Genomic DNA, 27496 nt, shown 5'->3' with positions numbered 1-27496 from the left:
TATATAAAGAGGAGTCTGCATGGCAGATAGGGAGATGATGATTGAAAAAGTAATGACAAGGAAAGCAAGCAAAGAACGGAGGTTGAAATGAAAGAAAAGAGAGAGAGAGAGAGCTAAAGGCAGGAGAAGAGAGCCAGTGCGGAGAAACGAAAAGCAGGTGGATGGGGATGAGTCTCAGTGCGAGGAGCCTGGAGCTGAAGAGAGGTGTTCCTATTGATCAATGCAGAAGAGTAGGAGTGTCCCATTATGTGGTGTCTGCTGTGGACACCAAAGGATTGGTGGTGGAAGATGGTGTGTGGTGTGGCATGGCACCCCAGGGATGCCTAAGGCCTGGCAATGGGGACCTGTCGGTAGGACATCTCTTTGTGCTGCAGGATCTGTAGAGGGTAAGCCAGGGTTATGTTGGGTTTTGGAAGTAAGTATTGGGGCTCACATTTTTTAAAGGAACAATCATTTTTTTAACCTCTGTTTTATGGATTGTTTCTGTATTATTTATTGAACTTTTTAACCTCTATGGTCACTTAATTTTTACAGATTATTTATTTATTGAAGCATTTGAATCACTGCACAATTGAACATGGCTTGCTTGTATGGATTTTAAATAAGAACAGTGAACATTTTTCATACCTACCCCTTGCTGTACGTGTGTGTCCTCATTTGTCTGGCTTAGAAGTCATTGCCATTGATGGGTTGGATTCAAGAGGCTCCCAAACGCAAAAAGGAGCATGGAGGCAACCTGCGCCATTGAACAATGGTTCCAATATTTGCTAAATGAGGTATAAACAATTTATGAATCAGAGGAACTAAGAGTTTATGAAGGGGTGCTGTTTTAAACATGCAAAACTAATATATTGGTTCAATTAAATTAAGATTGTTTTATTTTACAGAGATGGAAGATAGCATGAAGAATAATGAACAACACAACAACTGTCCTAAAAAGGGTAACACTTCATTTTAACTTTAAGCAATTTAGAATCAAATGAGTACCATTTTAGTAGGACTAGACTTTTAGAGATGAACTTGAAGAGTATATATAGTACCATCAGTTATTATGATAGACCAGCAGAAGACTAAATGGCCTCTGGAAATAAAATGTCTTTTGTTCAGGCTTAAAGATGTACTGTAAACAGTGTCTATAATAAGCATTCACCCCCTTGGAAGTTATTAATTTTTTTTGTTGCATGACATTGAAGCACAGTGGATTTAATTTTGTCTTTATTGACAATAGTCAACAGAAAAAGGCTCTAATGTCAAAGTACCAACAAATTTCAGCAAATTTGTCTAAATTAATTACAATTATAAAACACAAAATACTTCACTGCATATTGTATGCACCCTTCTTCAAGTCATTATTTAGCAGATGCACTTTTCACAGTCTTGACAGGTTTGAGTTTGTGTGCACAGGACTCTTGTCAGCTTTGAACTTTTGTACACTGCCTCCCCAAAGCATGATGCAGCCACCAAAATAATTCATGATGGAATGGTGTGTTTTTAATAACCTTATGCCAAGCCTGGCACTTAGTGATGGACAAAAGGCACAATTTTGGTCTCATCAGACCACAGAACATTCTTCTATCAGACTTTAGAGTCTCTGATGTACCTTCTGTCACACTCTATCTTAGATGTCATGTTAATTTTTTAACAGTGGCTTTCTCTTTGCCACTCTACCACAAACCTGTGACTGGTGAAACAACCATACAAGCGCTGTTGTTACAAGCTACAGTAGAGAAGATTGTGGAGACAACTTCAGAGTCCTCGTAGTTCTCTTGGTGGCCTCCCTCGGTAGTCTTCTTCTTACAAGACCAGTCCCTTTTTGTGGACAGCCTGCTCGAAGCAGATTTACACCTGTGCTATGTTCTTTCCATTTTTTAATGATTAATTTAACTGGACTCCAAGTGATATTCAGTGACTTTGTTTACTTGTCTACATCCCTTAACTTGGGCTTTTCAGTCACCTTTTCATGGAATTGCTTAGAGTGTTCTTTTGTCTTCATTTTGTAGATTAGGCCATCATACTGTCTCACCACAAAATGCCCCTTTCAGATAAGGTGCATTTATGGAATTTTTACTTAATATTGTGATGTGTGGGTTACAGACTTGCGTAAGAATAAAGGAGGTGGTGAGTCCAGGTTTCTGACAAAATCAGCTTTATTGCTGTCTTAGTTATCTAAATGGGAGCTGTCTCTTCAGCACACACAAAAAACCCAACATGCATGCAGTGACGCTGATGTCATCCTGTATTCCCTCCCTTCTCAGATTAAAAGAGTAGACAGACTTTCTAGGACAAGTAAGAACACAGACAGTGAGCACACTGCCGGATTAGCTGCCTGTTTTAAAATGTCTCCTGCATCAAACTTCGGCTGACAGATGTGTTATGCGGTGAACCTGTGAACTTGCAGTTGCACTGGTGGCAGACAGGCAATCCCTATGTGCATTAGCAGAGTTTCGCAGCACGTGGTTGGGGAATTGTCTGGGTCTCAAAAATCTCACAATATATAATCTTTAAAAATTATGTGTATACTTATATGAAGCTGTGATAATGAATTAATTAAAACATAGGGAAAAAGACTGAAGGTAACTAAAAGGTTAACTAAATGTGGCTTAATGCTTGAGCCTGAGGTTTGCCTTATCTTAGAGGAGACACCAACATAATTACTAAGGTTAAAATGAAGTAAATGAGTAATGAACACCCCCTTAAGTGAGGATAAACTATTGAGAAAGTCCAAACACCTCTATTATGGAGTGGTGATAAGATCTATACGAAAACCTGTAAGACACCCCTATTAATGAAGCGATGTTTAGAATAATGGAAGAAGTTAAATGTATACAAAATTAATGGTGGCTGTAGTTGATTGGTTAAGATGATAGAATTATTTATATTAAAAGTAAGATGACATGATGTATTATATAAGGTAATGGTAATAAAAAATAAAAGAGAATGAATTGTTTAATTAATTACTCATTCCTTGGACTGAGACATTTGTGCGTATCTATGTGCAAATAAAGAATTGTTCTGTGTTCTCATCTGGGGCCTCATGTATAAACGGTGCGTACGCACAGAAATGTTGCGTACAAACCTTTCCACGGTCAAATCGCGATGTATAAAACCTAAACTTGGCGTAAAGCCACGCACATTTCCACGGTAACTCATACCTTGGCGTACGCAATTTCTCCGCTCGGTTTTGCAGACTGGCGGCACCCAGCGTCAAAGCAGTGCTACTGTTCCTGTGTAATCACCCTTTCTTAGATCCACATCCACGGCGGCGGCTTTATCAAATACACTGAAATTAACCGCATATCGTTCATAAATTTAATGCATCTGATTGTAATTAACCTGTAACAATATAATGGTCCACAGAATGGTCAAACTACTGTTCCTGTGTGCTCATCCTTTCTTTCTTAGCTCCACATTCCTGACGCAGCTTTATAAATACACTGAAATTAACTGCATATTGTTTATTAGTGTAATGCATCTGATTGTAATTAACCTGTAGCAATATAATGGGCCAGGGACTAGCCATAGTATTCCAAATACCATAACTGCTTTAGCGTTGTTACTCTCACTGCATCTTGTTCTTCTTTTTGCTGTTCCCGTTAAGGGTTGCCACAGCAGATCATCTTTTTCCATATTACTCTCACTGCACCACTCGGAGTATTTATATCACTGTATCTGAGTGTGAATCACAGCAGCAGATGATCGGAAAGAGAATTATCGGTATACAGTTTCAAGTAGGCTACACACTACCTCAACCACGGCAAAAAGTGTCAAAGCCTTTCCTGTACGGACCTCGCGTTTCAGAAACAGTTTCATCCTAAGAACTATAAACGCACTCAATCAGTCCATCAAGTGCTCCTTGTAGAACTGTTTGTACTTATAAGTACAATCACCTCACTGTAAACTTACACTACAGTTATAATATTGCACAACCTGCACTACTTTATAAAGCGTGTATGATGACAATATCATTTTTAAGATGAAATGCAGCAAAATATGTTGCTTATAGTATACAGATAAAACTTTAACTTCATTTAAATAATCTGTATTGTTAATAATTAAACATGTGAGGACACGGTGCCGCAGCGTATAGCTAGTTCAAGGATAGCTCCTGCCTTGCGCTGCATTCTTGCTGGTGCTGACGCGACACTGGAAGGATAGATGAATAGAATAATTAAACATGTACTACGAAGATATTTCAATGTTCCTTAAAAGTTTTGAAGAATCGGCATTCTAAGCTTACAAATGGCTTAACGTCTATTACAGAGCTGATTGTGTGGCGATTGGAGAAAGAAAAGTATGGACAGGAATTGGAGGTTAGTACGTTTGAAAGAGACAGTACTTCTGTAATAAATTATTTCATCGAAGGTCGCACATGGTACAGCAAGCCTCTTGCGTGAGATATGAACAATCACTGTGCCACCGTGTTCCCATGTTTAATAACATGCTTTCATTCCTATCATCATGAAAATGATATCACGTATACATCTCAGTATTTTAATTATTCAGAGAGCTGTAATATCTCGAATGTAATGCATTCTGTGTCCTGTCGGAGAAAGAGAAAGAACGGAAGCACGTAGTGATTCACACACACAGAGCACATAGAAGATCAAACACAGAACAAAGCATTTAACATGCTACTTGAGAAACTAGTAAAATAAATGATTTTAAGATGAAGTTTATGATGTTCTACTTTAATGGCAAAATAAACTACGTGATTAAAGTGGAAATTTCGAGATTAAAGTTGACATTTCGTGCTTTTTTCCCACTGTGTGCCTATGTTTTTTGTTTGTACCCTAATACGCTTTCATATGACACTCAGACGGTGGGCTACGACTTGCCTTTTCACGGCGACTTTGATGTGTGATTTCTTTTTTCTTTCGGGCACTGTGCGACTTTGTGAATTTGATCTTTCGAGTTTTTCCGACACTCTGTCACTCGATCAACTTCCTTTTGTTGATTATACCACTGTTTAAACCAACAAATAGTACGTTTTTCCTTTGCCTCCACTTGGTATTCGCTGAAATTCTTATATTTTCCCCTGTGCTTTTCCCATTGTCTTTTCACAGAAGGCTATTTATATTGATTTGCATATTAAAAGAAGGGTAATTCTGGGAGGAGTTGGGGCGGGACAGAAGGCGCGTGCACGTGCGTTACTTTTCACGCAAATTGGGATTTATGTAGTGGAAGAACGTGAAAGTATGTGTGCGCACAGATTCCTACATCTGGATTTTTCTGTGCGTACGCACAATCCCGCTTTTGTGCTTACGCCATGTTATAGTGTGAGTTCTACGCACGCCGTTATACATGAGGCCCCTGGTCTCCACGAAAGACTTCTTCGAAAATTGAGGAAAGATTCTTTCCACAACACATTTAGACTACAGTCCACTAAAATCCCAGACAGGGGATCTCCATTGAACTAATTATGGGACTCCTAAAACCAGCTGGCTGCACCATTGATGATTTAGGTTTGTCATATTAATGGGTGAATGCAATCAATTAATTTGTGTTTCAATTTGCAATTAATTTAGACCAGGGAGCTGTTTTAACTTTGCAGGAAGCTGTTTATGATTGCTGGTAATTAAATGTGAAAACTTCCAAGGGGGTGAATACTTTTTATGGGATTATAGGTACAGTATGTTCCATAATGATTCTCTCCTTGTTATTGCCAAGGTGTCTATCCTTTATTCCACCTCCTTCTCTGCCCATACCATCACCAACAAATATCAGTGGAGACACACACAGCTAGCCAGAGAAAAATGTTATGGAAATAATATATCATTTATAATTACTGAAAGAGAACATTATCTCAAACAGCATTTTATTTTTAATTGAATATAAAATAAATTATAACATTTCTGAAAGCCATTATTTAAAGGTAGACCAGATTATACATTCTAGGCCAGGCAGTCAATTGTTTGTTCAGTGTTTTTAGCAGGATTGTTTTAAAAATCAGTTTCTGACAAGAAGTCTGACTATGGGTGTACATTTGGTTATTATATCTTTAGTGATCAGTATAACACTTTGCAGTCTTGTTATTGTTTATATGTAGTTAAGAGCATAATACAATGCTTGGACCATGTAGACCAAAATTACAGGAGGTCATTTTTCTTGAAAGTGGTTTTCAAATGTGTTTTCTCCACAATTACGAAATGCATAAGATGTTTATTTCCTTGTTACACTATTGTAAAAAAGACTGAATATGGTACACTATATATACAACTTATTGGATAAGCTGAGTGAGGGGGAGTGCCATATTGCTATATTTTACTCTTTATTTTACATATCAATCAAATAATAAAAAGCAAAAGGTAATAGTAGATATTGTCTTATCACAAACTCTCCAAGTCGCCCTAATTACTCACCCAGGGCATTAACAAAATATAAAAATCCAATCAGTCAGACATTTTTATGTATGACAGTGCTCTTTGCCACACTGCAAACTTGGTGAAGCAATTCTCAGAAGCAGAGAATATCGAACTGATGAAACGTCCAGCCCAGAATCCTGATCTGAACCAGATTGAGAATCCTTGGAAGATAAATTTTGACACATTTATGGCAAAGAAACCCATTACAGATACCAAATTGCAGAAGGAGCTGGAAGACGAGTGGAACAAAATCAAGCCTGAGCTGTGCAAGACATTGGTCATGACCTGTGGGTGCAGAAATGTCAGAGTCATTAAAAGCAAGAGCCTCTAAACTTCCTACTAAATTTTGAAAGATTCAATCATCAAAAAGCATTGACAAAATTAATTTGCAGGCTTCTTTTGCAATACAGTTGTAATAGTTCTATTATTTTTGATTGCTGTGGTTTTGCAAAATGGTTTTTGTTGAATGACTTTTTTGCCTTGGTTATTTTTTAAAACATTCTAGTAGAACAGTAATTATACCTGCAGCTACTAGGACTTCAAATTTTGATTTGTGACAGTCATCAATATTTGAAAGAATCATTTTTCCATACTGTTCTCTAATTTTGATCGTTACTGTAAATAAAATGACAATCACAACAATAAAAAATCCATATTGGAGTAAAATGAACTTCAGTATGCAGTCTCAAACAGTTCAAGTGGAAGTCCAATTTTAATTAAGACGCTTATTTTAGTGTTCAGCGGTAATAAAAAAACAAAATATGTGAAATCAATGATGAAACATCCTCAGCCAGCCTACTGATGGCTTTTGAGCAGTTCTTTTTTTCCAAGGCTAATAAAGACTGAAAATTAAAAACCAGTAGTATATATTTATAACTTATTTTTTTGATATATTTTACAACTTTTGTCCCTTCTATTTTCACTCAGGATTGCCCTTTTTTCTTTTTTGTCATGGTGTATTAATTTAAAAACTATGTATAACAGAGGACAATATAAAGATTGTCCTATCACATATTTAATTTTTATTAGATGTGTTTGCAGCATGACAAACTAAGCACATACAGTACATATTGTTAAGGATGGTACAGATTTGTGTGAAGTACTGACATATCAACTGGAAAATAATGGGAAAGTTTCAACATATGCACATTTTAATATTATCAGTTAAATTTGAAATGCATCAAATTAGGATCTATTAAATTGACAATTTACTGTAGGGGTGCCAAACAGTGATCCTGGAGTTGCCACAGAAGCTACAGTCTTACATTCTAAATGTTTTCTTAATTAGTGACCAGTGTCTGCTGCTAATTAACTTAATTGATTTGCTAATTTAAGACTCAGACCCTTTAAATCAGGGATGAATGATGTTGGTCCTGGAGGGCTGACGTTGATCACCTTTGATTCACTGTATGGACATTTTAAATAAATAGGAATCAGCAGCTTTCCTATTTTGTAGTATGACACCTTTTATTGGCTAACTAAAAAGATTACAATATGCAAGCTTTCGAGGCAACTCAGGCCCCTTCTTCAGGCAAGATGTAAATTTCAGAATCTTGCCTGAAGAAGGGGCCTGAGTTGCCTCAAAAGCTTGCATATTGTAATCTTTTTAATTAGCCAATAAAAGGTGTCATTTTTCTTGGCTTTTCTCTACATTCATAATGGCTAACACGGTACAACACCCTAGTACTATTTTGTAGTAAAAGGCAGAGCTATTCCTGACCATACTCGAAGTTATTCATTCTTTAAATATATCTTATAATCAGTTAGAATCTGTTAGATATCTGGAGACTTTGAAGTTTTTCCAGTGCAGGGTCACTGGCAGCCAGAGCCTAAATCTTGGCATGAACACAGAACTAGTACATTGCAAGGAAGACCCACAAAGCACCCACACTTTGACACACCAGCTGAATTTAGTTTTTCAGTCATCCCAGCTAAATGTGGTGGCGCAGTGGTTGGACACTCCAATGGAGGAAACCCAAGAAAAACAAAGAAAAGTTCAAGATTTGCTTATTGAATCAAGATCAAAGTGCTGTGAGTCACCACTGATGCAATTGCATATGTAATCATTTCATTATTTAATGTCTTATTGACTTTTTCGCAATTATTTTTCGCAATTATTCTGATTCAGTATAAACATCTTTCTAAAGTTTGTGATTTGCAAGTATTTATTAAATAGTTTGCTTCATTTTAATTTGCTAGTGTATATGCATGCTGTCACAAACTCGAGACAGAGTCATATGAAGGTTTGGTGAAGCCACCCGTATAATTTGGTTTCCTGGCTGCAAAGTTGCTTTTCAAAAATAATACAGCACTGATGTGCACAAAACCGAGTCCAAACAGAACTGCGGGAACAGGGAAAAGGTGGAGGCTTTTAAAGGGGAAAACAGGAAGTGAAGTCAAAGGGGTCAGGCTCATGAAGGTCTTCTGTCATTAGTGCGAGCCCAGACGTGACATCACAGGGGCCGGATCCGGCAAGGTCTCCTTCCATTGGCTCGGTCCTGGAAGTGACATCAAGAGGATCAGGTGGGATCTCTCGTGAATGGTCTGTAGGCAAGGGAGAAAAAGAGTCAGCGCACTCTGCCACATCCCGGTATGTCTCGAAACTTCCCTTACTCAAGCCCTTTAACTGCCTCCCATGTGCAAGTGTGTGACAATGAAGCCCAGACCCATCGGGTCTGGCCTCCTGACCAAGAGGTCATGAACCCGAGAAAGGGCATCAGCGTTGGCGTGAAGAGTGCCCCGACGATGAATGAGCGAAAACTTGTACAGCTGGAGGTCAAGAAACCACCTGGTGACCCGCGGATTCGACTCCTTGTGCAGGGCCATGCACTGCAAAGGGGCATGGTCCGTGACAAGGGTGAATTCCCGGCCCAGCAGGTAGTACCTCAGCTGAGTAATCACCCATTTAATCAACAAAGCCTCTCTCTCCACTGCCGCGTACCTGGTCTCCTGGTCCAACAGTTTCCGGCTCAGGAACATAATGGGGTGTTCCGCACCATTGATGTTTTGGCTCAGCACGGCCCCCAGGCCTGTGTCCGAAGCGTCCGTCTGGAGGATGAAAGGTAAGGAAAAGTTAGGAGCTTTTAAAATAGGTGTGGACATAAGGGCCTGTTTCAAGTCACTAAATGCAGCCCCAGTCTTTTTAGTCCATACCACAATGTTTGGGGCCCTCTTCTTTGTCAAATCAGTCAAGGGCGGCGCTGTCTCTGAGAACCGGGGCACAAACCAGCGGTAGTACCCCACTAACCCGAGAAAGGCTTGGACCTGCCGCTTGGTTTGTGGATGGGGCCATTTCAAAATGGCATCTACTTTGGAGCATTGTGGCTTCACGGTACCCCGACCCACCAGGTAGCCTAAATACTTGGCTTCGCTCAATCCAAAGAAACATTTCTTGGGATTAATCTGAAGCCCGGCCTCACCAAGTGTCTGCAATACCGCTTTTACCTGCTGTAGGTGTTCCAGCCACATGCTGGAATTGATGACCACGTCATCCAGGTAGGCAGCACTGTATGAGTTATGAGGCCTGAGCACTTTGTCCACCAGATGCTGGAAGGTAGCTGGAGCCCCGTGTAACACAAATGGAAAGGACACGATACTGCCAGTGTCCACTAGAGGTGCTAAACGCGGTCTTAACCTTCACAAAGTCCGTTAAAGGAACCTGCCATTACCCCTTTGTCATGTCCAGTGTGGTTAAATACTGTGCCTGTCCAAGCCTCTCGAGGAGGTCGTCCACTCGTGGCATTGGATAAGCATCAAATTGGGAGACTTGATTAAGTCGACGGAAGTCATTGCAAAACCTCCAACTCCCGTCAGGCTTAGTGACCAACACAATTGGGCTGGACCAGGGACTATGACTTTCCTCAATTACACCTAGTTCCAGCATACATTTGATCTCAAGCTCCACTTCAGCCCTTTTTACCTCAGGAAGACGATACGGACGTTCTCGGACTATAACCCTGGGATCTGTCACAATGTCATGCTCAATCAGAGAGGTCCGTCCGGGGTTTTCACTCACTACCTCCCGGACAGACAGGATAACTGTTTCCAGCTCCTGTCGTTGTCTGGGACTTAAATCCGCACCGAAGTTAAGGCTAGCTGTGTGAGCAAAGAGTGAGTGGGGCTGACCGGAGGAGGAATCGGGATCCCTGTCCTTCCATGGTTTCAGCCGGTTACCATGATAAACCCGCTCCCTCGGCCAACAATTGGGTAGACGCACCAAATAGTCGACGAGTCCTTTCCTCTCCTTAACTTCGTATGGGCCTTGCCAATGGGCAAGCAACTTAGAGTGGGAGGTAGACACTAGGACCATGACACGATCTCCCGGGCGGAACTCCCGTAGAGCAGTGCCACGGTTGTAATAACGAACCTGTGCTGCTTGAGGCTCTTCCATGTGACTTTTAAGGAGGGGCAGAATCTTACCAAATCTATCGCGTAATTGCGCGATACAGTATATTCCAATATATTTGTAGAGGGAAGAGCCGCCTCTTCCCATCCTTCTTTTAAGATATCTAATATGCCCATACAGTAATTCAAAAGGGGAGAACCCCGTGGAGGCTTGTGGGACTTCCCGATAGGCAAAAAGGACGAGGGGGAGGAGCTGATCCCAGTTCCTTCCATCCTCGCTGAGCACCTTACGCAGCATTTGTTTGAGAATCTGATTGAACCTCTCTACCAAACCATCAGTTTGAGGGTGATACACCGCGGTCTTTAAATGCTTTAATTTCAGTAACTTGGCAGTCTCCTTGAATGTCTCCAAGGTAAAAGGCATCCCCTGGTCCGTCAAGACTTCCTTGGGGATGCCCACACGCGCAAAGACCCCTAGTAATTCCCATGCGATGGCTTTGGAAGTGGCTGAGCGCAATGGAACAGCTTCGGGGTATTTGGTAGCATAATCCACGAGGACCAAAATGTACTTGTGTCCTCGGGCTGAGGGCTCTAGAGGGCCGACTAAATCGACCCCAATTCTGTGGAAGGGAATATCAATCAGGGGGATAGGAACAAGAGGAGCACGGTCCCTCCTAGGAATTTGTCGCTGTTGACACTCCGGGCAGGAAGTGCAAAAGCGACGAACCTCCTCATTGATTCCCGGCCAGTAGAAGCGGAGCTTGATCCACTCCAGGTTTTTCTCGGTGCACCTAGGAGGTGGGCGTGTGCTAACTCACAGACCTGCTGCCGGAAGGTCCTCGGGATTAGCAGTAGCCTTCTCTCCTGCCCGTCATGCTCAGCTGCACGGTAGAGAAGGTCATTTTCCATCACAAAGTGAGGACCCTGTGGCTGGTTAGTGCGCTGGCCGTTGACTAGGACCACTGCATTTTTGGCAAACTTCAGGGAATCGTCACTCCACTGCTCCTTTTTAAAATGAAGCCAGCGTCTCTCTAAGTTGAAATCGCAAAAGGGAGAGAGGGTCGGCGTCGACCTCAAGGGGCATGGTTGCCTCCTGTTCTGCCGCGGTGCTGGTGGATCACGTGTTGGCACGCGACGGTCCAGGAGTCGCCACGTCACTCAGGGCGGCCGCTTCGTCTCTCTCTGCTGGCTGATTACACGGCGTGGAGGCAGCTTGAGACGGCTCATCCCCGTCCATAACTAGGCCCAAGTTAACCCCAGGAGTGGTATGTGTGTCACCGCTTTTAATATTAGACCAGTCCTGCCCAAGTATCACGGGGTGTGGGGGATTCGGAAGGATGGCCACGGTTAGTTTTTGTACCAATCCCCCGTAACTGATGACACAAGCGGCGGACCTGTACCAGCGATTTCTCTGTGGACACAGGTTATACCAGTCTTAAATTTTAACCACTGTTGCCGTAGCACAAGCACAACGGTAGTGTTGCTACCGGAATCGAATAAGGCTGTGGTCTTGTGTCCGTTGACGATCACCACGCCAGTATGTGGGACAGCCAACGGATTAGCCAGCGCACACCAACCCTTCCTTGCCCTCCACCCGCATTCTTCCTTGCGTCCAAGCAGCTTGCGCGCCTGCGGCTCCGGGGACGCCAATACAAGCTCCGGGTTGTACAGGGGGGGGCTAGGTCTTGGGATGTACTCCGGCTGAGTTCGACAAAGGGACGGTTCTGCTCCCTCAGATTGTGAGGCCGCCCTTTGTGTCTCCAGAAGCTCTATGAGCTCTGCTAAGTTCTTAAACTGCTTACCCCAGACCGGCTGGGTGAAGCCACGGGGAAGCGCTTTCAGGAGCAGATAGCAGACTACCTGCTCTATTATCTGGGAGGACTTATTTTCATTTGGCCGTAACCACCGCCCTACCCTTGCCCATAAGGACCAGGCTTGTTTGAGGATCGGCCGCTCTGGGTCCAACCTCCAGTTTTTCATTTTACTCACCTGCCAGTCTGGGGCACCCCTAGGTGGAAATCGGGGTTCTGGTCTCAGAGGGGTGCGGACACTCTCCTCTGAGAGAACATAGTAAGCCCCATTTGCCTTCCCCCACCAGGGTAGCCCAATTCTGTGAGCCCCTCCCGCACATTCCCTGGCCTTTCCAGGTTGCCTAGTTAAGTGTACCGGGAGCGGCTTGCACCAGGTCTCGCCGAACCACGGGACACCCTCCCCACCTGAACACTCGGCCCCGGTACTCTCCCACCTGGGAGCATTGCAGGTCCTGTCCCCTTCTCTTCTGGGACTTCTCCATCCTGCCGACTACGCCAATGTCACAAACTCGAGACAGAGTCATATAAAGGTTTGGGGCAGCCACCCGTATAATTTGGCTTCCTGGCTGCAAAGTTGCTTTTCAAAAATAATACAGCACTGATATGCACAAACTGTCCAAACAGAACTGAGGGAACAGGGAAAAGGTGGAGGCTTTTAAAGGGGAAAACAGGAAGTGAAGTCAAAGGGGTCGGGCTCATGAAGGTCTTCTGTCATTGGTGCGAGCCCGGATGTGACATCACAGGGGCCAGAGCCGGCAAGGTCTCCTTCCATTGGTTCGGTCCCGGAAGTGACGTCAAGAGGACCAGGCGGGATCTCTCGTGAATAGTCTGTAGGCAAGGGAGAAGAAGAGTCAGTGCACTCTGCCACATCCCGGTATGTCTTGGAACTGCCCTTACTCAAGCCCTTTAGCTACCTCCCATGCGCATGTGTGTGACAACGCATAGGTATATAAAATGATGTTCTGAAAGCTCTTAATATTACTTCAGGTAAGGAATACAGAAGCTTTCAGACAAAGTAGTTATACTTGTTTATCATGGCACCGGACAGTAGTGATGTAGATTAGTCCATGCAGTAAGAGTTTCACTGCACTCTGTACACACTAGGGGGCTTTGCCCCCTGCTCGCTTCGCTCGCCAACCCCCTGTGTTTGGTTTTCCGGATACACACTTTTAAGATTGTTGCTATTTCATTAATTTCACTTTTATTTCAGAACTTATGTAAAAGCAATATTTGGAATCCTTCGAGTCCCAATGTGCTGAATCCTTTAAATGAGGTCCGTGAGACATGTGTTTAATGACTTTGTACCATAATTCAGGATAGGTTTTGGAATTTCAGCACAGACAAAGCGATCTACATCATCAGCAGTTAATAATTTTTTTTTTATAATTTTGTTTGGAAAGTAAGCAATAAATGCATGTGAGGTAAAACAGCCTTACAATATTTACATACTTCTGACATATCACCTGTGTCCATATATTCGATCACTATTCGCCTTTTAGTTATTTATCAGAGTAATAATTTCTCTTTTTTTGCGCTAATGCAATGTTTACTTTCTTTTTTTGACACTCGTTTTTTTCTGCTTTCATATTCTGTATCTTGCTCTGAATGTGTTTCGTGCCTACGTTTTTTTTGAGTCTTTTGAATTCCAGTTTTCATTGTCTGTAACCTGCTCTGCATGTGTTTGGCCTCCTTGCATTATAACCTCTTTATGACGTTTTACTTTGTTTTCTACTCTGTCTTTTGCCTACCCCCGGCGTTTTTAACCCGTGCCTGCTGTTTACCGTTAGTAATATGGGTAAGTAATATGGATGATTGCACTTACTGTTAATATGGAGCGTTTTCTGTGGCTGTACTGTTAATAATGCATCACTGTAATGAGATTCACCTATGCTGTATAGTTTGTACGTGTGAGTTTGACATACGTTTAATACGGATCGTTCGTTTATTCTTATTACCCATCAGGTGTTGCGCCTGTGTTATCTGTGGTTGTACTGTTAATGTTGTATTACTGTAATGTGATTCAAATATGTTGTTTTGTCCTTATTTGTGGGGTTTCTGTATGATGTCGGGTGTTTGCTTGCGGTTTTTTAGAAGTGCGTGGATTCTGCTGTGTAGTGTGGACGTTCATTTCAGTTGTGCGTTGTAGGCGAATACGGCTTTCGTAGTATCTGGCGATTTCCGTACTACAATTCGCTTTCCATACTATCTCGGGTTTGATTTGTGAACCTTTGTGGACTCCGTAGTCTGTCCCATTTCACTCTGGGGCGGGGATAATGTGATTCAAATATGTTGTTTTGTCCGTATTTGTGGGGTTTCTGTATGATGTCGGGTGTTTGCATGCGGTTTTTTAGAAGTGCGTGGATTCTGCTGTGTAGTGTGGACGTTTATTTCAGTTGCGCGTTGTAGGTGAATGCGCCTTTCGTAGTATCTGCCGATTTCCATACTGCAATTCGCTTTCCGTACTATCTCGGGCTTCATTTGTGAACCTTTGTGGAGTCCGTAGTCTGTCCCGTTTCATTTCCGTACTGCAATTCGCTTTCCATACTATCTCGGGCTTGATTTGTCAACCTTTGTGGAGTCCGTACTCTGTCCCGTTTCACTCTGGGTCGGGGAGCTGACTCCTGTGTTTTGTGTGGTGGTGTCGTTGCCTAATGGGCGCGTTGCCTCATTTCTTATTTCTGTTAGTGGAGCTCTTTCGTTTTTGAGCCGTAATCTCGGGCTTGATGTGTGACCCTTTGTGGACTCTGTAGTCTGTCCCGTTTCACTCTGCGGCATGGGTCCGATTCCTCTTTTTTGCGTGCTATGGGCGCGTTGCCTCATTTCTTATTTCTGTTAGTGGAGCCGTTTCGTTTTTGAGCCGTAACTCCTTCATTCTCGGTGGATCGCGCATTAGTTGAGCTGTGTTGTTTTTGAGCCATTACTCCTGTGTTCTGGGTGGATCGCGCTGTTTTGTTTATGAGTTTGAGCCGTGACTGTTGGCGCCTGCACACTATGTCTCCTGCGTCCACGGGCATGTTCCTGCATCCATATCCGGTTTACCATTCTCGGTTAGTAATATGGATGATAATAATGACCCTACAAACCTAGAATATATTATTATGAAAGAATTAATTTGGAAAGACATGGTGGTACAGTGATGAGCCCTGAGCTGCTTCCTTATGGTTCAACTTTCCTGGTTTCATATCATAAACCCAGTTGTTGTCTCTGTGGGTTTCTTCAGGTTTTGCTCCCACATCCTGAAAAGATGTGTGTTGATGTTATTATTTACTCTAAACTGATCTCATATGTCTTTGTGTATATACAGTTCCTGCAATGTATTGGTGCTCTGACCAGGGTGGTTCCTGCCTTGTGTCGGATGATCCCTTGATAGGCTCTGCCCCCTTGAACCTTAACTGAAAAAAGTGGATTTGAGAATATTTTTTATGTAAAACTTTGCCTCTCAGTGTCAGTTAAACAGTTAAGCTTGGACTTGATACTTGGAATACAATATAGTAGTGCTTACTCACATAGGTATAACCTCCTGACTTTGTTACTGTATATTTTTTCCCTACAGATGAGAAAAATATCTGGATGACTGCCACAATCATTTTACTGACTCTGCTACTTGTTTTTTTCATCTTTATAATTTGTAAGTAACTCGTTCAGAGCATTTTACATTTTTTTTTTCATAAAAATGTTACAGAATATACTTATTGTGTGTTAACAGTTGGAAACTGCTAGACATACAGTATTGTGAAGCAGTCTGAGCTTTATAGTTCCAGTGAAAGATCTGTACTTTCTGTACTTTTCTGAAAGCAGTGTCTTACCTAATCCATTTACATACATGCTTTATTTTGCATGATAGTGTAAACTAACATCATTACAGAGGATCTTGCATTTGTTTGGTCTGTAATTTAAACCTCATTCATTAAACTTTAAATTACAGACCAAACAAATGCAAGATCCTCTGTAATGATGTTCTAATCATTTGCAGATGATCTTGGGCATCTGACTCTAATCTGAGGTATTTGAGTGAGTGATAAATATAGGGGTGTACTATCTTTTTCCACATGCAAAATTGCATCTATGCTTATTTAAATTATACAATCAACTACAAAATGTAAACATGGCATGATGTTTGTTATATCACCTTTATCTATAGATACTGTATAAACATAGTTCAAATCTTAATATGTCCACATACAGTATGTTAATCACAAAAAACATTTTAAGGCACTCAGCCTTTATTTTATATTGTATAGCACCTTTCATTGTCACCACATTCACAAAGCATATTTCAAGAGCAATTAGCATGATCACAGCAGAGATGTTTCTCATAATTTATTCATACTTAAAGAGCTCATACTAACTATATTTAAAGTTAGCAAGATGTACAGCAGAGTCAAGAAATTGATTAATTGAAAGGATTGCCCATTTATTTACAGTTTAAAAAAGATACAGTGGAACCTCGGTTCACGACCATAATTCGTTCCAAAACTCTGGCCGTAAACCGAGTTGGTCGTGAACCGAAGCAATTTCTCCCATAGGATTGTATGTAAATACAATTAATCCGTTCCAGACCGTACGAACTGTATGTAAATATATATATATTTTAGTTTTTAAGCACAAATATAGTTAATTATACCATAGAATGCACAGCGTAATGGTAAACTAAATGTAAAAACATTGAATAACACTGAGAAAACCTTGAACAACAGAGAAAACTAACACTGCAATAGTTCGCGATATAGTGCTAGGAACCGCTCACTAAAAACACTTTTTTAATGACTTTTAAGCACAGGGGAAAAAAAATGAACATTTGAAAAATCCGTAATTTAATAAACCACCAAGAAAAGTAACATTGCAACAATGCAGGCTACGAACCGATCACTGTAAATAGAACTGAAAACAAAAACAAGCCTTCTCTACCTTATGTGTCCCTTGCTTGCTCTCTATCTCGCTCTCTCCCCCGCCTGTGTGTGTGTGTGCCTGCGTCTCTCTTTTGCAGCCTGGAGCGCCTGTGTGTGTCTCTGTAGCCCGCTCCTGAGTGTGTGCACGCCTCTCTCTCCCCCGCCTGTGTGTGTGTGTGCCTGCCTCTCTCTTTTGCGAGCCTGGAGTGCCTGTGTGTGTGTCTCTCTAGCACGCTGCTGTGTGTGTGCGCGTGCCCCTCTATCTCCCGTGCCTGTGTGTGTGTGTGTGCTTCTCTCTTTTGCAAGCCTGGAGCGCCTGTGTGTCTCTCTAGCGTGCTCCTGTGTGTGTGCACGCGCCTCTCTCTCCCCCGCCTGTGTGTGTGTGCGTGCGTCTCTCTTTTGCGAGCCTGGAGCGCCTGTGTGTGTTGTCACGCTTGGGTCACAGATTTGCACAGAGACACAGGAGGTTGTAGAAAAAAAGGAACTTTATTCAAAGCACTGCAAACAAACATTTGTCTCTTTTCAACAGTTTAAACGTGCTCCATGACAAGTCAGAGATGACAGCTCCGCCAGGAGCAGAGATTGTCTGAGAGAGAAAGAAGGAGTAGCAAGCAACCAATTTAACAAACTGAAAGAAGCCCGTGCAGGCTTTTTAAGAAGGTGGAGCACTGCGCGAGAGGCATATTACGCGACAGAGCCGGTCAGAAGGGAAAGGAGGAATGTGAAGGTAGTCTGTCCATGTTTCTTAGGGGTTTTCCCAAGGGCGTCTGTATTCTCTGGGAGTGCGATCAGCTTCGCAGCTCACAGTGTGTCTCTCTAGAGCGCTCCTGTGTGTGTGTGCGCGCCTCTCTCGCGCGTGCTCCTGTGTGTGTGTGCACGGCTCTCTGTCTCACGCTGCCTGTGTGTGTGCCTCTGTCTCTCGCGCTGCCTCTGTGTTTGTGTGTGTGTGTGTGTGTCACACTCTCTCGCTCTCTCTCTCTCTCTCTCTTGCTCGCTGCACAGGACATGCACAGGGAGAGACTGAACATGAACAAACCGAAAGGGAACCTGGCTTGTTTGTATACACCGAGTGTGTGGTCGTGAACCGAGGCAAAAGTTTGGCAAACTTTTTGGTCGTAAACCCGAGTTGTACGTGTACTGAGACGTTCGTGAACCGAGGTTCCACTGTAGCTTAATTGAAAGAAAATTCCATCAAGAAGCATTGGGAGGCAATATTAGGCAGTGGCAGGAGTGCAATAAGTCTGTACTTTAATTGAATTTTAAAATGGTGATGTAATGACCATGACCTTTTGATTAGAGTTTGCAATTTTAGACAGTACAAAAAGTGATGCTTGTTTCATATGTTCTAGGGTTGTTGATAAAGTTTCGAAAAGAAAAAGGTAAGTCTTATTTTTACATGTGTTAATTTTTGGCACTGACATTGGTATGGTCTTTGCATATTGTTAGGAATAATTACTGTACCCAAGGTTTGTCCTTCATTTCCCCTCTGATAATAATATATTTTTCTTTGGCATACACTCAAGATGTTGTTGAAAATGTGTCACTTTTTGTTCTAGTGCTTGATCAAACTTGTTCTACCTCATTCCACTGATTTTTGACATTTGGAGCCAGTGACTGAATATATTGTTATGCTCCTGGAACTACCACAGGACTTTAGTAATTTTGTGGCATAGAGCATTATTCAACTGAAATTCCCAATTGCTTATTGGAACACCGCAGAAATGAAAGGTCACTGGTTAGCAAGTGTGAAGAGGGGCTGTTATGCACTCTACTAAAACATACCCTACATCATTGAACTTCAATAACTACCACCAACCCATGTTATTGACACCCATCAGCATGGAGTCATAAATTTGTGGTTTTTGGCATATCCTAGTTTTCACATTACATGAATTAATAGGAGCTTAGATTCACTGAACCAGTTAATGTTTTTCAGATCTTCTACTTTTCAGTGTTTTACCTCTTAGTCCTCTATTACCTTATTTATTTTCACTAGCTAAGCCTAAACTTAGTTTAGTTGATAACTGTCACTCAGATTCTCCCTCTGAATTGTTGTATACCCAAGGTCTGCTGGCGGTAGTGTACCTACTTTATATGGTACTCTCGGCACATATGTTTCACCCAGGCGAAGCAAGCATTTTGACAAACATGACTAAAAACTATTATCCTCTCTTCCCATTAAAGATGACTAAGAACTTATTTGGAAAAGATGTGCCAAGCAACCTGATAGCCACCAAACTCCAAGTAGAAATAATATGCAGTATTTGAATAGAAATGAGTTAATAATAACATTTTGTTCTCAAAAGTGTTTCATTATTGTATGTTAGTGCCACAGCAAAAGTTGGCCAGGCACGCCATGTTTAATTTAATTTGATCCCTGAAATGTTTGTTTCATAGTGACTGATTTCAGAGAAGGGGCAGATGAATCTGAAGTACATCCATGTTTATGAACACCCATGTAGTGTTTTTCTAAGGTCTGACAGGCGAAAAATACTGTTAAATGCGTGAAATTGTCAATGATTTTTCAGGATCCCATTAATACAGGTTTGGATTTGGAGTGTTTAGTCTTTTTTATATATATAATATTATTTACATTTATGCTGCAATAATTTTTAGTATTAATAGTTATGATCCAGTTTGGTCTATTTAATTTGTTGAAATACATAATATTTTAATTAAATTGTTGTCATTTTTGTTATTTCATATTATTCCTTTTAATGAATGTCTTTGTTTTTCTGAATCAATTTGCATCATTGTTATAACACTGTATAGAACATTTTATTTAATTTTTTTTTAAATCAAAACTGACTTCATTCATACTGCTGCTGTATTCGCATTGTTTTCACTGATATGTTACACAGATCTGATTTTTACACAAGTATGATTGCAGAAAAATGATATGGAATCAAAACCATTCAGAAAGGGTTTACACTGTGCATGTAATGATTGTTCTGCATCCAAACCCTCCATATCACTCAAACCATCAGCTCTATTTTTTTCCTTTCTTGATTCTCTTCTATGCCTTCATGAGCTTACAAATTTACAGATGCCCTGAACTGAAACAATGCAAAGCAGAGTGTGGTTTTCATCTGTCTGACAAAATTGTTTTGTTAATTTTGTATATATGGGGCACTTTCAGGACAGACTCATTGGATCTGGATCAGTCTCAAAATAAATCTGACCAGTAATAAAATAGAGTCACCTTTAGTAACAGTATGTAGGTAGCCTTAAAAGAGCATTTTGATGTCAACAGCAGCATGACCAGAAAATGCTAAATATGAGAATTTTAAATAAGAGTTGTACTATAAACACTCTCTTTCAGGGAGGGGCCCCCACCTTTGCTGTTTTGGGGTCCCACAAATTCTGTGCTTTGTGTCTGAGCCTTTTACATTGCTTTAAAAAATTCTTTCCAAAATAGGTCAGTTTCTTCTTTTGCTTTAAAAACTTGACAGAAATGTCAAATAGCAAAACTAAAAAGATTTCTGTAGATCTATCCTTAGAAATTGAGAAATTTTGCTTGGTATTTCTGCAAATGCACAAGCTCAAATTAAAAATTCCTTTGTATGAATTACATTTTTGCTTATGGCTTAATCTAACAGGATGGATAAAAAGAAACAAAAGCTTTTTTATGGCTGTTGGATTGCAGTTGTTTTTTCAAGAGGCGGAAGTTATTTATCAGATAAAAGAAAGAAATACAGAAAAGCACAGGTATACATTATGTACAACTCAGATCTTAATTTTACTGGTAAAACCCAAGTGTTAGGACAAGCATGGATGAAAGTAACAGATCCATAAAAGTCATGGAATCGAATGTTGGAGAAGTTTTTAGTGTTTATTTTCTTTTTTTTAATATTAACATTTTTTCCTTTTATTGATTAAAAACAACTTACTGTATAATAGTTTGATCCAGAGAGTCTACACAGATTGTTGTTTTGTCTTTTTTTATTTGTAGTTGCAGTCCATGTATTTATTATATAAGATTTATTTGTAAATTTTTAATTGATTGGCATTATTCTGAGAAGGGCAGTTTGAAAACACCCATCTTTTCATGTATACAATGGAATTTTTGGAATGAAAATTCTGAAATTGCCACCATGAGAGGGGGTGAAGCCCTCCTAAGAGCTGTGCAGAGGGGTATGTATATGTGTTTGATGATCTCTCTCACTCACTCACACAATGATCACAACACGCAAAACCTACTACTGTCATTAAATCTTTTTGCCTGGGTACATGGCCACTGGCAGGTCTTGAAATGGAGAGGAATATTGGCTTGTATTAGCTCATCGTTGTTGTGGAAAGTGAGACAATGTTGGCTCTAATCCCAAGTGGGTGGTGTGAATCTGCTGGCAGTGGATGGGGTACAGAAAAGATCATTGGAGCCACATGAAAGTGGGCAAGGAGGATTGGAGCTGCAACAGCAGTGTTAGAGGGTGGGCAAAGATGATGACTGTTCCAAACTAGTGAGATGTACATGCACCCTATAAATTTTGTCACAAAAAAATTGACCAGTACCAGTTTAAAGTTACGCCTCAAACACCTTCCCTTTTACACATAGATTTTAAAATAAAGGTTGCAGTACTTACTCAAGGTAGCAGGGCACAGGTATTAGTGAAATAAAATAATTAAATCAAAATAAAAATAATGTTTTTGTAGCAGATGCAAATGTTTACTTAATTTAACTTTTCCTTTTCTTTACAGCTAAGTTTAAAAGAGGTAAAGTATCTTTTTCTTATCTAATATTATTAGGAAATACTAAATAAACTGTGGTTAAAACTTTTTTCTTTAAATGCAAATAATACAACAACATTAAATTCTGTAATATGATTTGCGCTTTGTGTTTGCTAAAGTAACTTTTTCGTATACCCTTCCCTTGTGTGTGTCAGAGGTTTTTTAGATTTTTGCCACTGTGGGTTCTTACTATTGCAACTAATTTTTAACGATGTCATGAAATCTGAAAAATAAAAAAATCTCTTAATAAAAATAGTCCTGTTTCCAAAAACAGAATTAATTCAAATAAGTACACTCAAAGGCAAAGTGGTATTTTTTTGTCACTGTGTTTTTGAAGAGCCAGCTTCTGTAGCCGAGGATCGGACCGCCAAGGTCCCTGCCTTCGGCCACCACCCAACTCACACTGCACCCGACCTCCTTGGCCCTTCCCATAGGTGGTGAGCCCATGGGAAGGGGGACCCACGTTGCCTCTTCGGGCTGTGCCCGGCCGAGCCCCATGGGTGCAAGTCCGGCCACCAGGCGCTCGCCATCGAGCCCCATCTCCAGGCCTGGCTCCAGAGGGGGGCCCCGGTGACCCTTATCCGGGCAAGGGAAAATGCCGTCCAAAGTTTTTAGTCATCATAGGAGGTTGTTTTGAATTTTGTTTTTTGGAGTTTGGGGAGGCCATGGAGAACGACTTTTGGACGGCTTCGAGGAGATTCTGGTTCACCGTCCGGCGTCTCAGGAGGGGGAAGCAGTGCAGTGTCAACACTGTATATGGTGGGGATGGTGCGCTGCTGACCTCGACTCGGGACGTTGTGGGTCGGTAGAGGGAGTACTTCGAAGACCTCCTCAATCCCACTAACATGCCTTCCAATGAGGAAGCAGAAACCTGGGGACTAGGAGGTGGGCTCCCCCATCTCTGGGACTGAGGTCACCGAGGTGGTCAAAAAACTCCTTGGTGGCAGGGCCCCGGGGTTGGATGAGATACGCCCGGAGTTCCTCAAGGCTCTGGATGTTGTAGGGCTGTCTTGGTTGACACGTCTCTGCAACATCGCATGGACATCAGGGACAGTGCCTCTGGATTGGCAGACCGGGGTGGTGGTCCCTCTCTTTAAGAAAGGGGACCGGAGGGTGTGTTCCAACTACAGAGGGATCACACTCCTCAGCCTCCCTGGAAAAGTCTATTCGGGGGTTCTGGAGAGGAGGGTCCGTCGAATAGTCGAACCTCGGATTCAGGAGGAACAGTGTGGTTTTCGTCCTGGTCGCGGAACAGTGGACCAGCTCTACACCCTTAGCAGAGTCCTGGAGGGTGCATGGGAGTTCGCCCAACCAGTCTACATGTGTTTTGTGGACTTGGAAAAGGCGTTTGACCGTGCCCCTCGGGGAATCCTGTGGGTTGGTGCTCCGGGAGTATGGGGTACCGGACCCCCTGATAAGGGCTGTTCGGTCCCTGTACAACCAGTGTCAGAGCTTGGTCCGCATTGCCAGCAGTAAGTCAAACCCGTTTCCAGTGAGAGTTGGACTCCGCCAGGGCTGCCCTTTGTCACCGATTCTGTTCATAACTTTTACGGACAGAATTTCTAGGCGCAGCCAGGGTGTTGAGGGGGTCCGGTTTGGTAGACTCAGGATTGGGTCACTGCTTTTTGCAGATGATGTTGTCCTGTTTGCTTCATCAGGCCGTGATCTTCAGCTCTCTCTGGATCGGTTCGCAGCTGAGTGTGAAACGGCTGGGATGGGAATCAGCACCTCCAAATCCGAGACCATGGTCCTCAGCCGGAAGGGTGGAATGCCCTCTCAGGGTTGGGAGCGAGATCCTGCCTCAAGTGGAGGAATTCAAGTATCTCGGGGTCTTGTTCACGAGTGAGGGAAGAATGGAGCGTCAGATCGACAGGCGGATTGGTGCGGCGTCCGCAGTGATGCGTGCTCTGCATCGGTCTGTCATGGTGAAAAAGTAGCTGAGCCGTAAGGCAAAGCTGTCAATTTACCAGTCGATCTATGTTCCTACCCTCCCCTATGGTCATGAGCTGTGGGTAGTGACCGAAAGAACGAGATCGCAAATACAAGTGGCTGAAATGAGTTTCCTCCGCAGGGTGTCTGGGCTCTCCCTTAAAGATAGGGTGAGAAGCTCAGTCATCCAGGAGGGGCTCAGAGTAGAGCCGCTGCTCCTCTGCATCGAGAGGAGTCAGATGAGGTGGCTCGGGCATCTGATTAGGATACCTCCTGGACGCCTCCCTGGTGAGGTGTTCCAGGCACGTCCAACCGGGAGGAGGCCCCGGGGAAGACCCAGGACACGCTGGAGGAACTATGTCTCCTGGCTGGCCTGGGAACGCCTCGGGATTCTCCCGGAAGAGCTAGAAGAAGTGGCCGGGGAGAGGGAAGTCTGGGCATCTCTGCTCAAGCTGCTGCCCCCGCGACCCGACCTCGGATAAGCGGAAGAAAATGGATGGATGGATGTGTTTTTGAAAGTTTTCCTTAATTGTCGATTTTACATAACTGACCTCAATAAATCATTTATAATTGACTTAATAATTACAGCATATAGCCTGAGCTCTTGGAAAATGTTGTGTTTCCTTTGTGCATTAGAGCAAAGCCTTAAAAGTAGCACAATACTTTATTATTCCACATCAGGGAGTGATTAAAAATCTCATACTCTATTCTGTCACACAGTCTTTAATGGGGCTACCATCTCTTGAGGAGAAGGAGGAGCTCTGTGCTGCTTGCTTATTTTTTTCTCTTTAAGTTGCTTCTATGCTATGTATGCTTGATGGTCATAGGCATCATGTGGGTTTAACTATGAAGCATTTTTATAACCAATTTATATATTGCAAGCACTCTAGATTTTTAATGTATCATGCATTTTTAAATTTCCACGAATAAAAATGTAAAAATTGCAGCTCTCCTAAATATATTATATACTTTAAGAAATAAAGTACAGTACATTTTTATATTAACAAATTTATGTAGTTTTTGACCATACACTGTTACTTTTTTTGCAGCTGTTTGGTTAACACTTTTCTCTCTCTTTCTCATCACAATCTACCTATCAAATAAAATCACTGTTTGAGTGGTTCCATTTTTAAAAATTTGCTGCTGGGCAGAGAAAGATTTACATTTCTTGTGGCAGCCTGAGTCGATGTCACAATATACGACCTTTGGTTATGGGGTTTGTCAGATTTGCTGACCGCAGCCTCATTGCTGGACCATGTCAGTTTAAATGATTGAAAGTCACTGCCCATGTCACATTATCTTCTAGCACAGTCTTGTTCCCTCCTTTTGCTGACAATAACATGCTGCCTGATGGAGCCAGTGTTGTACAGAGTTCACAGAATTAATCTCGGCCCTTTTTTCTCTTTTTACATTCTGTCATGGGACACAAAACATGAGACATCAGACAGATGAACTGTTTATGAGGTGCCCTGTGTTCCTTATTCCTCATCGCAGCCTTCTATGCATTATACTTCCAGATGAGTGATCATTGGTTGTCAGCTTTCACAGAGCCCACCCTGTGACCATAGACAAGATCAAACCTGTTTGATTTCATCATAGCAAGTCACAAATTAGTTGGAGTGAGTCGCTCTACACGTCACATCACACTACAGGCTTCACGGTAGCGAGCTGCTGACTACCTCTGACTTGCTAAAATTATGTTAAGTGAAGGCCACGACTGAAAATTGCTGGAAAATGTGCATTTGGTAACACAGCCTTTGGTGACATTTGAGCAACAGAGAAAACAAACAGATTAAATGTTTAGTTTTGGTGCCACGTTTTGCACTGTTCACATATTTTTAGCCCCTGTAACATAAGCTTAAGGAGAAGCTTGAAGAATTTGCAGTTATTTTAATCTAAAAATTTGTTAAATATCATGTTTTTCAGTTATTTAATCATTAAGCTTGCTTCAAAATAGTTCACGGTAGTGTTACATGTATACAGTACTGTATATTGCTGTGTACACGGTATTTTAATTTATTTGTACATAGCACATTCTCCATTACAAAGGCTTGCAATAATTAACATATTCATAAATACATTTAAATTAAGTCCGGTGCCAAACCATATTTGTTTACAAATATATAAATAACTGCAACATGTTGTTAGTGAGTATCAAAGATAAAGAAAAAAATTCAGTACTGTTCAGTACAGCAATATTTTATTTCGTCAATACAGTACTTTGACGACGAGTATCAGGACTTCTTTTGTGGCGCTATGTATAGTTGTTGGAATCAAGACAAAAGTGGTAATGTTGTTATCTGTTGGAATAGAAAATGCAATGCATTTTATTAGCACATGTATTAAAATAACATATTCCATTAGATGTTGCACTGCAAACATTAGCAGTACTGAAGAGATTACTACACCAAATGCTCTGTCCACTTTGTGAATTTTGGTTCTTTTCTGTTTGCAGAATGCAACAGTGAAGAAAATACTTCATATGAAATATTAAAAATTATAATAAAAACAACTTTCAATTAAAAGTGCCTTTTAAGATACCCAAGGACACTGTACATCAATACAAAATTATAGAACATATCATTAAACAGTCCAATATATATATATACATATAGTTAACAAAATCAACAAAAGGCACTATTAAAAAGATGTTTTCCAAGTTCAGATTTAAAAACAGCAAGTGAGGTACAAATACAAAGCACCAAACACAGAGCCTGACATAACTATGGGCCTGACACACTAAAAGCTCAAGCATTTATAGTACATAATCTGCACAGTGGGATGGTAAGCAGCATAGAATTGGATGAACGAAATGAGTGTGATGGAATATATGGGTTCAGTAAAGAAAACAGATAAGCCTTAAAAGAATAGAAGAGCCTTAAAAATTAAGTTTATATTGAATGTGTGAAAGGACTGGTAGCCATTGTAATTTTTGAAGCTTAGGAGTAATATGCTTCCAATGTTTTAAATGCTTAACAACCCTTGCTGCTGAATTTTGGACATACTGTAGTGTGTTTAGGCTCTGAGGCGGGATACCAAACATCACCATGTTGCAATAATCAAGTTGCGAGGTGACAAAAGCATGGGTAAGGGTCACCATTGTAGTATCTGATAGAAAAGGACACAACCTTGAAATTTGCTTAAGATGTGAAATGGCTGCCTTGGTAATATTAATATGTGGTTCAAAGGAGAGTCTAGGATCTAAAATGACACCAAGATTTTTAACCTGTGCAGACTGAGCTGTAATATGCTCATGAGTTTTAATGAAAAATTGTTCATTTTCTTCAAAACACCTGGAGATGAAATAATTAAAGCTTCTGTTTTTACACTATTTAGTTTAAGAAAGTATTCAAACAAATAGTTGATATGAAACATGAAACTTTTGTGCATTGTCCTACTAAAATCAAGTGCTCCAACTGCAGCTGAGAGGAGT

At 41.4% G+C, this 27496-nt stretch overlaps 1 protein-coding gene across 2 annotated transcripts in view; it reads left to right on the top strand.

Moving 5' to 3' along the window:
• LOC114645811 (butyrophilin subfamily 1 member A1-like) overlaps window positions 1-27496 on the top strand; it is an 84881-nt gene that overhangs the window by 31468 nt on the left and 25917 nt on the right. For both annotated transcript variants that reach the window (XM_028793666.2, XM_028793667.2), the window contains 4 exons: window positions 888-941; window positions 16071-16145; window positions 18756-18785; window positions 22105-22119. In XM_028793666.2, the coding sequence (XP_028649499.1) occupies window positions 890-941; window positions 16071-16145; window positions 18756-18785; window positions 22105-22119 (172 nt within the window). In that variant the 5' untranslated portion in view covers window positions 888-889. The remainder of the gene's footprint in view (window positions 1-887; window positions 942-16070; window positions 16146-18755; window positions 18786-22104; window positions 22120-27496) is intronic.

The sequence above is a fragment of the Erpetoichthys calabaricus genome, chromosome 2 (genome assembly GCF_900747795.2).
Source record: "Erpetoichthys calabaricus chromosome 2, fErpCal1.3, whole genome shotgun sequence".
In the NCBI taxonomy this organism is placed as follows: Eukaryota; Metazoa; Chordata; class Cladistia; order Polypteriformes; family Polypteridae; genus Erpetoichthys; species Erpetoichthys calabaricus.
The sequence above is the reverse complement of the archived record's forward strand: the minus strand, read 5'-3'. Positions and strand labels throughout refer to the sequence as shown.